The sequence below is a fragment of the Sceloporus undulatus genome, chromosome 5, assembly GCF_019175285.1.
Source record: "Sceloporus undulatus isolate JIND9_A2432 ecotype Alabama chromosome 5, SceUnd_v1.1, whole genome shotgun sequence".
NCBI classification, from domain to species: domain Eukaryota; kingdom Metazoa; phylum Chordata; class Lepidosauria; order Squamata; family Phrynosomatidae; genus Sceloporus; species Sceloporus undulatus.
In genome coordinates, this window is record NC_056526.1 from 163,748,800 (window position 1) to 163,763,720 (window position 14,921).

At 38.1% G+C, this 14,921-nt stretch overlaps 1 protein-coding gene across 1 annotated transcript in view; it reads right to left on the bottom strand.

Annotated features, from left to right (window-relative positions):
* ANK2 (ankyrin 2) overlaps window positions 1-14,921 on the bottom strand; it is a 198,655-nt gene that overhangs the window by 92,222 nt on the left and 91,512 nt on the right. The window contains exons 14-20 of the mRNA XM_042470313.1: window positions 11,991-12,188; window positions 9,213-9,311; window positions 7,780-7,878; window positions 5,574-5,771; window positions 4,178-4,276; window positions 3,990-4,088; window positions 1,936-2,034 (exon numbers count right to left, since the gene is read on the bottom strand). Coding sequence (XP_042326247.1) covers window positions 1,936-2,034; window positions 3,990-4,088; window positions 4,178-4,276; window positions 5,574-5,771; window positions 7,780-7,878; window positions 9,213-9,311; window positions 11,991-12,188 — 891 coding nt within the window. The remainder of the gene's footprint in view (window positions 1-1,935; window positions 2,035-3,989; window positions 4,089-4,177; window positions 4,277-5,573; window positions 5,772-7,779; window positions 7,879-9,212; window positions 9,312-11,990; window positions 12,189-14,921) is intronic.

Sequence of the window (14,921 nt, forward strand, 5' to 3'; positions counted from 1 at the left end):
GCCATCAGTACTGCTATATGTATAATCATACTTCTTTATTTAAAAAAATTACACAAAATAGACATTAATTTATGAGAAATAAAAATCAGCAACAAAGCTAAGATTATAGTGGGCCTTCCACATTTGCTGGGATTGGGGCACAGGATCTCCATGAAAGTGGAAAAACTGCAACACTGTTTTTTTTTAAGGTGAGTGAACACCTTTCTAGGAATTCTAAGTCTTCCAGCACAACTCTATGATCCACATCAGGTGGAAGATGACTATAGAATTGTGCTGGATGACCTACAAATGGTCAGAGAAGTGTTTTCTTTAGGAATCTCTTGTTCTCCAGTGTGACTCTATGACCAACTTCCAGCAGAATGATGCTGAAGGACCCAGAGATTCCTAGAGATAACATATCAATTAAATATGCTAATAATCAAATCTGCAAAAATCAAAGCTGCAAATAGGGCCAACTGTATAAATTAGGCATTTCTCTTTCATTATTATCCTACTGGAAAGACAAATCCAGATGTTAAAATAAAACAACACTATAAAAATAAAATTATGAATCTTAATCTTAACCTGGATCCTCTCAGCAGTGATTTGTTGTTGTTGTTGTTTTTATTAACTGCCTACGAGTTGACTTCAACTCATGGTGACACCTTCAAGACCACCCGTCCTCAATAGCTGTGCTCAGGTTCTGCAGGCCCAGGCCTGTAACTTCCCTAATTGCGTCTAGCCTGCTGGTGTGCAGTCTTCTCCTCTTTCTACTGCTCTTCAACTTTCTGAGCATTATTGACTTTTCTGATGAGTTGTGCCTTCTCATGTGTCCAAAATATAACAGTATCAAATTGGTCATCTTGGCTTTCAATGAGAGTTCAGGCTTGATCTGTTCTTGACCTGTTTGTTGGGCTTTTTAGCCATCCATCGTATCCTCAGCACTTTCCTCCAGCACTACATCTCAAATTAATTGATTCTCTCAGCCTTCTGCACTGCCCAGCTCTCATATCCATACATGGTGATGTGGAATCCAATTGCTTGGACTATCCCAACTTTAGCTTTCAATTTTATGTCTTTGCACTTTAGGATCTTGTCTAGTTCTTTAACAGCTGGCCTTCCCGATACTAGTCTTCTGATTTCTTGATTGCAACCTCATTCTGATCAATGATTGATCCAAGGTACAGGAACTCTTTTACTATTTCTATCTCTTTGCCATTTAAATTGAATGTGTGGAAATTTTCTGTAGTCATTATTTTTGCTTTCTTAATGTTCAACATTAAGCCTGCCCTAGCAATTCCTTCTTTGATATTCTTTAGTAATTGTTCCAAGTCTTTGTTGTTTTCTGCTAGTAGTATCATGCCATTAGTATATCTTAGGTTGTTTATGTCCTTTCCTCCAATCTCCACTCCACTTTCCTCTAAATCTTATCCTGTTCTGCACTGATCATGAAAAGTTATGGAATGCTCTTAAAGGAATGAGAGTGCCACTACTCGGTTATCCTGATGAGAAACATTTACTCAGGACAAGAGGCTACTGTTAGAATAGAATATGGAAAAACTGAGTGATTTCCAATTGACAAAGGGGTCAGACATGGTTGTACAGTGGGCCTTTAATATCTGCTGGGGTTTGGTTCTGGGGGGCCCCTTGGATACCAAAATCCATGGAGTGCCATCGTAAAATGGTGTTCCTTATATAAAATGGCAATGTCAAGCTTTGCTTTTTGGAATTTATATATATTTTTAGAATATTTTCAAGCTGTGGATGGTTGAATCCATGGATAAAGAATCCATAGATACAGAGGGCCTAATGTATTCTGTCACTGTATGTATCTGACACTAGCTGCAAAATTAGAATAGTTCCCTAAGAAACATTGAAGTCAAGATGTATTAGAGCTAAAAAAGAATGCTATTGTTAGATGGATTTAACAGTCCCCTTGGTACTTTCTAGACTCACCGCTGTGGTTGCATTTGGTTTGGCCCCATGCTGGAGAAGCACATTGATAATGTGAGTATGACCTTGTTGAGCAGCTTGATGCAGAGGAGTGTATCCATTCTGTAATTAGTGGAGGTTACCACATTTAGAAAAGAAAGAAACATGCATTAGAATATGTACTTACATTTTCTTTTTCTCTTAGTTTTAATGAAAGTCTCACTCACAATTATACCAAACCTTCAAGCCCACATAACGGCAACTAGTATACAGTCTTCATATATTAAAGAGAAACATTACTTGCTTAATAGTAAAAGTAGTAGAGTAGTAAAAGGTTAAAGTTGTAAAAGGTTAAAATAGTAAAAGGGTAAAGGTTAAAATAACAGTGACACTCAGTTGAGTTTGTATTCTGTAGTGCTATACACAAAATTCCTTTCTTCCTGTTGACTAGTCACTAGAAGTGAGGTTAAAAAAAAATCCATCATTCCCAACTGCATATTATCCAGCTTTTGCATTTTTGGAGGGATGGGAAAGATTATTAATGCAAGTGTATCACTGCACATAACAGTTTCTGCTCAGATTCTGGAAACTATAAAAAATATCCACTTCCAAGATAGTTTAGCCTCAATATTCTATCCCATATTACTGGTATCATGGAATTTGTGGTGAGGAAATTTCTGTGAAGACTACAGGCCCAGAAGAAGAATTGGTAACTAAACAAATGACTCAGGGGATTTAATCCAATGGTAAAAACCATGCATTCTGGCAAGTCTGAGTGCCTCACACCACTGCTAAACATGTGATCCCTTCAAAGGAAGGAAGCTGAAGTTTAGGACTAATCTAATTGTTAGACCATTGTTAATAAGAGCAGAGCCACTGAACCAATGGTAACTTGGTATGTCAATTCCATAATTAAAATAGGTTAAAATGGTCTAGCTGGGGTGAACAATTGTATTTAGGATTTTTTTTACACACTGATCTCCTTGTCTTGCATTAGTCTCCCTGCTAAAAACTAAGAGTGGATACCATACACTGGTAGCACAAGGTGCTCATTCAACTACTTATTGATCCATTTGTAGAAATAGGGATTTGTAATCTGGAACTATAATACAGTAAATCCATGGAAGAGAAAAGAAGACACGTGCAAACCTCTATGCAAATTTAGAAGTGGTAATTTTTTCCCAAAAGAATTTTGGAACAGACATCAAACTTAGCATCTACTGGTAGCTCCAGTTTTCTTGGACATAGCAGTTTAAGAATTATTTGGAGATTTCAGTGATGGAAGACAAAATATCTACAGTTCCCCTCAAAAGACAGCAAACATATTACTATTTTATTTTCCTTATTGCTCCTTTTCTGCAAAGATTTTCTTTTATGTTGCTAGCTATATTCCTTAAAGCAGATTTGGCTTCCAAATGCAACCAGCTAAGGATAAGAAGACCCATCCTTAAACTCAGTTGACCCCCAACTTAAGGATTCTATACCATTTCAGACATATCACACTGCAACACAAATCTGACCTAGCTTTCATTTTCTACCAAAAATAAATATTAATTCCATGGAGTACATATGCTTAAATCTGGTTGTTGTTGTGTGCCTTTAAATTGTTTCCAACTTATGGTGAACCTAAGCCAAACCTACAGTGAGGTTTCCTTGGCAAGATTTGTTCAGAGGAGGTTTGCAATTGCCTACCCCTGAGTCTGAGAGCATCTGACTTGTCCAAGATCACCCACTGGGTCTCATGGCTGAGAGGGGAATCAAATCCCATCTCCAGAGTTGCAGTCGAACATGCAAACCACTACACCATGCTGGCTCTCTTACTGAAATCTACATGAGTTGTTGCTTGTGTAATTTTTCATGCCCATATGTGTCTTCCACCATTTGCTTAAGTTTTGTGTGTATGTGAAGTTGAGGTAATTAACTATTGTGAGTCACAAAGATATTTTACATTTAAGATACCTCCTTGTAAAGTTTTCAAATGCAAATAACATCTGAATAAAAACACAACAATAAGAAAATATAGTAAGAAAGAAGGAAAAAAAGCAAAAAAAGAAAAGAAATGATGAACAAATATTTACCTTTGTCTTAGCATTAACATTTGCTCCTTGCTTGAGGAGAAAGTTGACCATCTTAATGTTCCCATAGTGACAAGCCACAATTAATGGTGTATAACCTAGCTATAAAGAAAGAAATATAACAAGAAATGTGAGTAGTGAATGTAGTACTGTAGTGGAAAATTCTTTTATTATTTTGGAAGTTATTATACCTTAGTCTGAGCATCTTTGTTTGCTCCATGCTTTATCAGCATATCTGCTACATTCACTTTATCTTCTTGAGCTGCTAAGTGTAAAGATGTCAATCCACTCTGCAAATTAAATATAGTACATATAATACACTATGTATTATAATGAAATTAGAAATATTATTATCATGTATTAAATGTGTCAGAGATCAGAGTAGGCATTTGAAACATCTGAACTGTCTGAAAGGTTTGTAGAGCTTAGTAGAACATCCCAGCTGGAAAGCTACAAAGGCATGGATACTATGTTTGCATGTTTGCATGTGAGAGTAAAGGCCTTCTCAGTAAATGGTGGTGGTAGGAAAACACAACCTTGATTACAAAGATTAATGTATGCATACCCCATAAACAAGAAATGAATGAACACCTGAGAGCAGAATGACCAGAGGGGGCTAAATTGTATCTATGATAAGAGTCTTCAGTGCAATTGTATACATAAGTTATCAGAAGTAAGTCATATCCTCTTTAATAGGCCTTGTGCCCCCCAAAATTGTTCAGGTTATTGCAGCCCTAATAATTTCAAAACCAAAAAGCCCAACAATGATCATCACTTCTCCCTTGATTGGTTTTAACTTTAGTCAGCATACTCAGAGATAATCTTTAGTTATGGTTTGGCACAGGAAAGCACTATAGGTATGGATAAGATCAAAAGCAGAGATAAAGATGGGTGTACAAATGTATCAAAGGCAATGGACATCATGCCCAATGCCCTCCTGAAGTTATTGGGCAGGAAAGTTAAAATAATGGACCACAAATTAACCATCAATCACCATCTTTCAGAATTTTTATCCAGAAATAAGCTGCACTTTTCTGGAACAGGCCTGATCAAACTAAACTAATTCCATAGTCATGTCACCAAGCTCTTGAGTTCAACAACAACAACAAAGTTCTTTAATTGGATTCAACTGAGACAATCAGTATTAGGCAGAGATAAGAGCCAGAAATGCTGTCTTTTCTGAACTAGAAAAAATGCAGTCTGATACTACTTTAACTGCCATGGCTCTATCCTACAGAAACTTGGGATTTGTAATTTTGTGAGGCACCAGAACGCTTTGACAGAGAAGGCTAAAGACTTTAAAAACGACAAATCCCAGGATTTCATAGGCTGGAGCTACAATACTTAAAGTAATGTCAAACTGTATTATTTCTACAATGTAGATGCACCCTTTGTATCAGACCAAAACTCAAACTAGCAGGTGTTTTAGAAAATTTATATTATCTAAATGTGGTTTTACATATCATCCTATTTTTCCCCAGTGATTAATATAGATTAATATTCTGTGTTAACTGGTTTTGTGTCCCTCTTCCCCTTTTATATATAAAATGTTAGAACAATTTACTATTAGTAGTAAGAGGGCATTACCTTTGTGGCTACATGAATATTGGCACCTTTCTCCAGAAGCAAGTTTACCATGTCAGCATGACCTTCCTGAGAGGCCAAGTGAAGAGGGGTAACTCCTTGTTTGGTCAGAATATTGGTCTCTGCTCCATAGTTCAGCAGGGTTGTGGCTATCTGCATCTGATTCTTCTTAGCAGCAATATGTAGAGGTGTATATCCATTCTAAAACCCAATTGTCATACATTAATATATGCATATTTCTTTATAATGGTGAGAGTTTTCCTATCTAGTAAATATGAAGACATTCTCTTCCAAAGAATGACCATTACTTTCTCAACCCTATCAACTGAAATAATTTCCCCTAATAGGCAAGAAATTTAACAAGAAAGAAACCAGCCAGGGGGTTTTGTGTTAGATGATAACAGGAATCCATTTACAGCACATTTTTGTGACAGAGATTAGTATTTATATTTGCCAAAGTCCACATGTGTCTGGAAACTTTTCCCAGAAGATCTATTCTTGTTAGAGTTTATGTAATTTTGATGTAAATAATTACATACTTTATTTGTTAAATGTGGCAGAAATATATCCTAAAGGCCACAATAAGAAGTGGTTCTACCCCACAAACACTGTTGACTGAAGGGTATGAGCAGAGTGTGGCCATGAAGTCAAAGTAAGGCACAGCCATGCTGAAGAAAACATATCAACAAAGGAAAACTTTAGAAGCTGCAGAGTTATTAGGCTGTCAGCAATTTCAAGAAAAATGCAAAATTAAGTATTTACTTTTAATTAAAAGTAAGGGCATTCTGACCTTACCCTTGCGTAACTGCTGGTTTTATAACAGTAAAAATATGAAACGTAAGGCAAATGCTTAATATAAACAGTTTTCATTTGGTGCTTGCTTAGTAACTTTCCATTACACCTTAATGACTACTGTCTAATGACTTGCTATATGTTGTCACTAGGAATATTTTCATAACTTCTGCAAATACTATAGTGTATAAAGTGGAAAGCAAAAGTGCAAAATGTAAGACTTTGGTGACAGATTCCTCAGTTTCAATACTGATATCTGACCTAGTGCTGTATTGTTATATTGCTATCTTCACTCTACTACAGACTCCAATAACTCTATGTATAACTTAGTTCTACATGAGGCTCTAATCTTGAAGAGGAAGATTCAACACTGGATTCTTCTTTTCCTGCATTTCAGCAACCACTGAGTTTTTTGCACTGGCCTCTTACTGGAAGCACAAAATTGGTGGACTGGGATTTGGTGATGGACAAAGAAAGGTCTGCTGGATGCAGTGCCCTCTCAGTCTGTGACCATGGTCACAACATGAGGACAAATGTGCAGTAAATATATCACCTCAGTGCTTATAATTTCAGAGATTTCTCAGTAAGAGTTACAATGAAGTCCTCTGGAGTAGCTGAAAATCAGTTCAGTTAATATTTATGATGAGCCAGCAAGAGACTAACAGGGCTTAGGACACACCAGAGCATCTGTGACTGGAGTATGCTCTCCTCTGTTCTGCATCCTAGAAGAGCTGTAAGCCACTTGTAAAACCTTCCACATGAACTTCCTATAAAATCTCTCAAAGTAGGGTACAACAAAACCCAAAAAAAGAATAAAACAATATTAACATAAATAACAAAATCAGAATGAATAGTTAAAATCTCTTAACAGTTAAGATCAAACAATGCCATACGCAAACCATTGCTGGGTTCCAACAGAACCCAAACATATAAGTTTATCAGACTTCATTTCCAGCCCAATTTGGTCACGGGCTAGGATTGGGATGGAATGGAATGAGTGTTATCACTTGAATTTTGCCATCGATGCCACCAGGAGTCCCCAAACTGATCCCCAACCATGCTTTTGCCACCAATTTTGAAGAAGATAAAGCTTCCATTCTTCAAAATCGGCAGCCATAGCATGGCTGGGGAATGGCTTGGGGACTCCTGTTGGCATTTGTGGCTAAATCCATGTGATAACACCTGTTCTCCTCTATTCCATCTCATTCCAATCCCAGCTTGTTCCCCAGATCAGGCTGGAAATGACATCTGATAAGCTTATTAATAATATTCAAATGTAAATATGTGACTTTCTAAGCATGAAGGCCTGCAGTGATGGGTCAACAACAATTGCTGGGTAGCCATCAAAAAATACAGAATTCTAAGAATACTATTAGAACTTCAAGGAAGCCTTCTTGAACAGAATAGGAAATCTCACCTTGGCAGTAGCATGGGGAGAAGAACCTTTCTCCAGCAACAGTAGTGCCACCTTCTGGTTGTCATAATGAGCAGCAACATGGAGTGGGGTGAGACCATTCTGGAAGGGGGTGGGTTTATGTTAAGGCATTAGGTGATGGTTAGCTCTGTTTTAAGCTATTATTAACATTAAAAGAACAAAATATATTAAGGAGCAAATAACCAATACAAACTTAAAAGTTTAACCCAAAGTGAATTATTTTCATATTAGAAGTGTTACTTTGAACAAAAATAGTAATCATTTTTGGACTACAACTTCCAGATCAAAACAAACAAACACAATCCCATTTTTCAAGCCATGACTAAACAAATAATTAGCTATTGCCTTGTGCTTGAAAAAGAGGGCATACTGTAATGAAATAATTTAAACTGCTCAAATGTACTGAAATTGAAATTGAAACCCAGGGAGAGTCGAGTTTGATATCTTTCATAAAAGAAAAACATAACACTGCCATCTTATTTTTGGCCAAAACCCAATAACTATTTGAACAAAATACACTGTAATTCTTCCTATCAAATTTATCACTGAGAATTATTAAACCATTACTTTGACCTCATAAGAACACAAGGGTGGAACTGCATGAAAATATACTTAAGGCAAAGTGGCATATTACACAATCTGCTGTAGAAAATTTGTCAGATTTTGTCTCATGCTTTGTACTATCTGCCTCAAATTATTCTGATTTTTTCCTATCTACTGTACATTATCACTGTAGCTGTAATAGAATCATGGGGTAGGGTGGACTATACTAGGCTTCCTGAAGCCAGTGCCTTATGGAAGGTTTGGATTTCAAATCCCATCAGCCCCAACCAGCATGTCCAATGCTCTGGAAATTATTGTCCAAAACATCTGGAGGGCACAAGGTTTGAGAAGGCTGGCCTAGATGTTAGGAAGGGTGAGTGAGAAACAGAACATGAGGCCTCCATTCTGGCAGGAGCTTATAATGGCCTCTTACAGTAAGGTAGAAATAGCAATAATAATTTATTCTCAACGTAGGGAAGCAAAGCAGTCATGAGGATGAAGCCATCAACAATAAGGAAAGCTTTCACATAATAATCCTATCACTACAAAGAATTGGTGATCTAATTCCACTCTCATTTTCCTTTTTTTTAAATAAGAGGATGAATTGTATAAGCATTATCTGTCATAGCTGCTATGAGAAATTATTGTCAGTTCTAACTGGACTAAGCAACTGTCCATAGTAAATGCAAAAGGAAAGACTAAACAGAGCCTTTACTATCATCAAATATAGCTTGCTACATATTAACATGTATTGTGATATGTCCCTGCAATGTAACTTTGATTTCCTTACAGTTTCATTGCAGGCTTCGTTAGCATTGACTACAAATGTCATGCTTACTGGTTATTTTAGACTGAAACATTACATTTCTTACCTTTCCAGATGAATCAGGAGATGCACGACGCTGCAACAGGAGTTTTGCCACATCTATGCTTCCATACTTTGCAGCCACATGCAGTGGTGTGAATCCCTTCTATAAAACATCAAGTGGAAAAGCAGAGTATTAATATAATCTTAAAGGTTGTGTTCTTTTGTTTTAAAAGAGAGGTAGAGAATTGTAAGCTGTTCAGATCTTTTGTCTTGCATTTCCAGTTAATCTCACCAAGCACAGCCTTGTAAGGCAAAGTACTGTATCTGGAATGTAAGAATAACAATGTTGACAACAACATGCCCACAATTCTAAACACACTAACTGATTAAGGTCAAAATTAAGAACATACTGGCAGGCATAAAATGGATTTACAATCTCATAACTACTGAAGATTCACCTTTATGGTAACTAACAACCCAATATATCCCTTAAAACTTGGGTTTCCGGCCTGGTAACACCTCAAATGAAGGTCTTCTGAGGTACTGAAGATCAAAGCATTGGAAAATGATTTCTGGTTGTGGGGTGCACCGAGACAAGCAATTGCAGTTGACTCCAAGAGGCTCTGTTCAGCTGCCTGTACCCAGTGCCAGAAAGGCACTGCAGACATGACTGCCAAGAGCCCTGATGTACAGCACCTCAGAAACTCTTGGGTTGGGGTGCTGCCAGCCTGAAAATGTAGTGTTTTTTTTAAAGTGGAATCGTCAGACATAACTGCAATGATGGAACCCCATCATCATACAGTGGTACCTCGGGTTACGAAATTAATTCGTTCCGCGGCTAATTTCGTAACCCGAAAAACCTTCGTAACCTGAATTGCCATAGGCGCTAATGGAAAAAATAGCTCTCTGCTGCCCTCCGGTGGCGGCCTTTCCATTGAAAATAGCGCCGAGGTTTTTTCGTAACCCGAAAAAACCTTCGTAAGCCGAAACAATAAATCCCTATGGGATTTTTTCGTATCCCGAAAAATTCGTAAGCTGGGTAATTCGTATCCCGGGGTACCACTGTAGTTATGCCTAACAATGCAGGATCTCAGACAACAGATCAATAAAATAACAATACAATTTTTTTTTCTACCTGTGAAGCAGGTTTTCCTTAAAAGAAAATGCCATATACAGAAGAGATGTGCAAAGTGCAGTTCTACAGAAGTTTCTGGCCCTGGCCAACATAGGCAGTGGTGAGGACTACTGGGAATTGCACTCCAAACAATATCTGCAGTTTGCCCCTTTCCCTGTCACAAAGACCAGGAAGGAGGATCAGATGGTAATGGACAATCTGCAAATATTAAAAATCTTTGAAGGAAATTACAGATACTTAAAGGTGAGGGGCATATAATGGAACACAATTTTTAAAAAATGAAACAAAAGGATTCATATGCTGCATCTGTCTTTGCATTCATATTTTGTGAGAGATGCCATGCCAGAAACTGTACATAGGGGAGTCTAAAAAAGAAGTCTCCATATTTGGTGAAATAATTTTCAAGCATATATGTTGTAGTTGTGGTTTCCTTTCATACCTTCACATCCAAATATTAAAACTACTTTTTAAAATGATGGGATCCATTTTACCATTTCACCTCCAATTCCAGTCTATGCCACAACTTACTTCTACAGTGAATGGCACATCTATTTGATTCATGTCTTTGCTAAACAAATATGAACGTGGTGGTTTAAGTAGTTCATCAGGTCTAAATCAAGCAGCTTCAAACAATTAATCATCTGAATACTAGTCAGTGGGAGACTGTGGATGTGCATGTCATAAACCTCCACAACACTTAGGGTGTTAATAACCATCTCTCTGTGATCAAGAACTCCTTGCCCTGAATCACTGTGTTAATTTGGGTATTAAACAACAACTTACAAAGTGATAAGCTAATGTTAACTAAAAGAATAATATCTGTAGCTACACCATTTCTCACTCTATGTAACCACATTATCAACCTATTATAAACAATTACTTTGGCCTCACCACAACTCTGGGTGGTACAGTTTTATTCCTGTGTAGGGTCAGATGAATGAGTTTGTTGCTGGTCCACATAACTTTTGCTTGTGCTAATTCATAAGCATTTTTGTAGCCTTTCTGCATTGTTTGGCTTTCTTTTTAAAAAATCTATTATCAGCAACTATAACTAAGCTCACTTTTAAAATGTCTTCCTGAACACTCATTTTCAAATATTCATTTTGATACTTCTGTGAATTGTGGAATAGGAAATGCAAATGGCTACAAATCATTGACTTCTAGTCTCCAGTATAGTGTGGCTAGATCAAGTCAGTCAGTACCAGAATTCACAAAGATAACATTCATCATCATTAACATTCAACATTTTTTTAGTCTATAACCCCGCTTCGATCCACTGGGAGAGGCGGGGAAGCATAAATAAAATTTATTATTATTATTATTATTATTATTAAGCATCTTTATTTCTATTTTATAGATGAAAAACTGGTAAATTATTTGCCAGAGTAGGAACAAACAAGCTTCATTTATATACCACTCCATACCGCCTAAGCAGTGTCTAAGCGGTTTACAACTGTAAGCTAATTTGCCCCCAACAATCTTGGGTACTCATTTTAGTGACCTCAGAAGGATGCAAGCCTGAGTCAAGCTTGAGCCCTTTTGCTGGTCTTGAACTCGCAACCTTGTGGTTTTGAGTGAGTGGCTGCAGTACAGGCATTTAACCACTGCGCCACCAAGAATCTGAAAGTAGAAGCAAATTGGCATACACCCAACAATGTCTTCACTTATCTACTATTGAATTGTTAATATTGACACTTCCAATATTACCTTGGTTGCCAAAGAGTGTGCTGCACCTGCCTCCAAGAGCACTGATGCTACATCAACTTGACCTTCTCGGGCAGAGATGTGCAGTGGTGTATATCCATTAGTGGTTGCAGCATCAGGATGAGCCATGTGTTGCAACAATAGCTGGACAATTTCTGTTTTTCCCAACCGAGAAGCAATATGCAGTGGAGTCTGTTCCTCCTACCATTCAAAAAAGAAGAAAAGTGAGTCTAGGACTGTTATCATTTTCAAAAATGAAAGCCTAATTCCCCCTCCCATTTTCAGATAATTATACTATTGTGTTTGAACAGATGATAAATATGTTTTTTCCCACCCTGCACTACAAATACATATATAAAAAGATTCCAAGTAAAGAAGAAAAAAAACTGTTCTTAGTACAGCCCCCTATTCTGCTTTTTTAAAAATATATTTTTTATTTATTAAGAAAAAAGAATTATTACATTCCATATATTCATTCATCAGGTAATTTTACCATATGAATAAGAAATAAGGATTATCATGTTTACAATTAACCAACATTGTAACATATTATGAGTACTAAGCACAATCTTAAGAAACTCTCAACCTATATTCTGTTATATCACCTGTTAAAATTTTCAATAATCCTTCTGATTTGTTTGACGTATTTACTTACGTTTAATTACTTTTTTACCTTAGGATGTGATTGACATATAGCTTCAGTATTTTATGCTTTCTTATTAAATTGAGATATTTATGTTTTTTATTTGGTAAGTGTTAGTGTTTTGACTATTTCTTGTTTACTGTTCGTTCCATCTATTTTTACAATGTTCTATTAATAGTTCCCATTCTTTTTCCATTTTTTCTGAGGACTTTCCATTTGCCTCAGATGTTGCTGTCAAATAACCACAATACAACAGGTTGGAAGTAAGGCCACAACTTTATTTGCAAACAATTGGTAGGGTTGGCACAAAGCATAAGGTCAGGATCTGTGAAATCAAACAACCCGATGTTGTCTGATTATCCAAACCTGGCTCCCACCAGGTGCTTGGGATGACCTAGGAGCTAAGGAACACAACTTGACCGCAAACATTGTCTTGCATTCACAAAGCCCCTAGTCACCAGGAGGGCTCCCGCGTTCTGGCCCCCGCAATGGCCAAACGCCTGCCCTATTCGCCCCCGGGTACCTATTGACTCCCAAACCAGAGCTCCATAGCCCTGGTACAACAACGTGCAGATCCTGGCCTATGCTGCCGCCAAAGTTGTGACGAAAAAACACCCACAAAACAGCAGTGGGCGGGCGGGAGAAGCTCAAAGTCTTTCTCTCTTCCTCAGCTTGGCTCCGCTCTGCTCGAAGCCAAGCACCAACTGAGGGCTGGGGCCGGCAACGTGGCCTAAAATAGGCCTAGGCCCCGCCCATATTGCATGCTGTGCGGAGCCCCTCCTCCAAGGCCACCCAACCAATGGGCAGCCCTGGAGGACCGGAAGCTCCGCACCAACGAGCCCAGCTCCCAGAGCGTCGCGGAGCGATGGGACCGCCCCATCCGCTCCGCGCACCAATAGGGAGCCGGAGCAATCCCCAGTGCACACGGGGTTTGTAGTTCCAGCTGCTTCTAGCGGCAAAACGGTCTGCCCGCCGAGTCGGGCGACCGTTTTTTATTGATAGGATTAATTTATCCATTTCAATCACTTCTAGTACATTTAACAGCCATTCATCAATACTTGAAATATCTTTACCTTTCCACTTTTTTGCAAAGTTGATTCTAGCCACTGAAATGTTATATAGAATCTTCTCCATTTCCTTCTTGCTTGATTATTTGTTATTTTGTCCATTATATTTAACAGGTAAATTTCTGGGGTCACCTTACAGTTTATTTTTAAGATTTTACATAAATTTTGATGTACTCTTTTTCAGAATTTTTTTGTTTGTGAGCAGTATCACCACATGTGGACCCATGAGCAATGACCCATCATCACATAATTTTCAACATTTCCAGCATCTATTTTTTTTCTTTCTTTTTTTCCCCAGTGTTAAATGGGAACGGAAAGCCATTTTTAGATAAGTGTCTTGGATGCTTTGGCATTTTGTAAATTGGAAAGTTCTTTTTCTGGTTAAATGCCAACTTTGTAATTCTAAAGTTTTCCTATATCAGTTGCCCAATTTATCATAAAATGTTTTATCACATCTTGTTCTAGTTTTCTTTCTAGAAATTTGGAAAGTTAGGATGTTATTTTCTGTTCACTTCATTCCAGTCCTTTATCAAGTTCATTTTGATGGGATGTAAAACCTTCGTCCTTTTTTTGAATCTTCCTTGAAGTTGTAATAGGAATAACCAGTCACATTTAATATCTAGATCCTCTACTTCTTGTACAGATTTCATTTCCAAGAGATCCTGGTTGCTGTGGGACAGAACCCGCCCAATAAGACAACAACACAGAATTGGAAGAAAAGGCCACACTTTTATTAACAAACAGCACAAAGGGGTAGGGGTTGGCCCAAAGCATAAGGTCTGGCTCTGGAAATATCAATTAACACCCCGGTTGACTGATGTAAGGTTGCTTGGTCACAACCAAGCATCGGGATGACACGGGGCAACAGAAATGCCCTCTTGCATATATGCAACCATTGCATATTCCAATAAGCCCCTAGTCACAGGCTACACCGCCTGCCCTCAGCGCTCCCCCCGGGTCTAATGGACTCCCGATCCAATGCTATGGAGCCCTGGAAACCATGCCCACCAGATCCAGGATCTATGCTGCCACCCTAAAACAAAGTTGTGACAAAAACACCCTAGCCAAGGGAAGGAGGGTGGAAGAACCGAGCTAAAATCGTGCCAGATGGCACACTACGCAGCCTTAAATAGGCCCATCCACCAATAGGGGGCCTGGAAAGAGCGGAGGCACCGCCTCTCAGGTCCCTTCCACCAAGAGGCTACACTCGGGGTCCGACCCAGC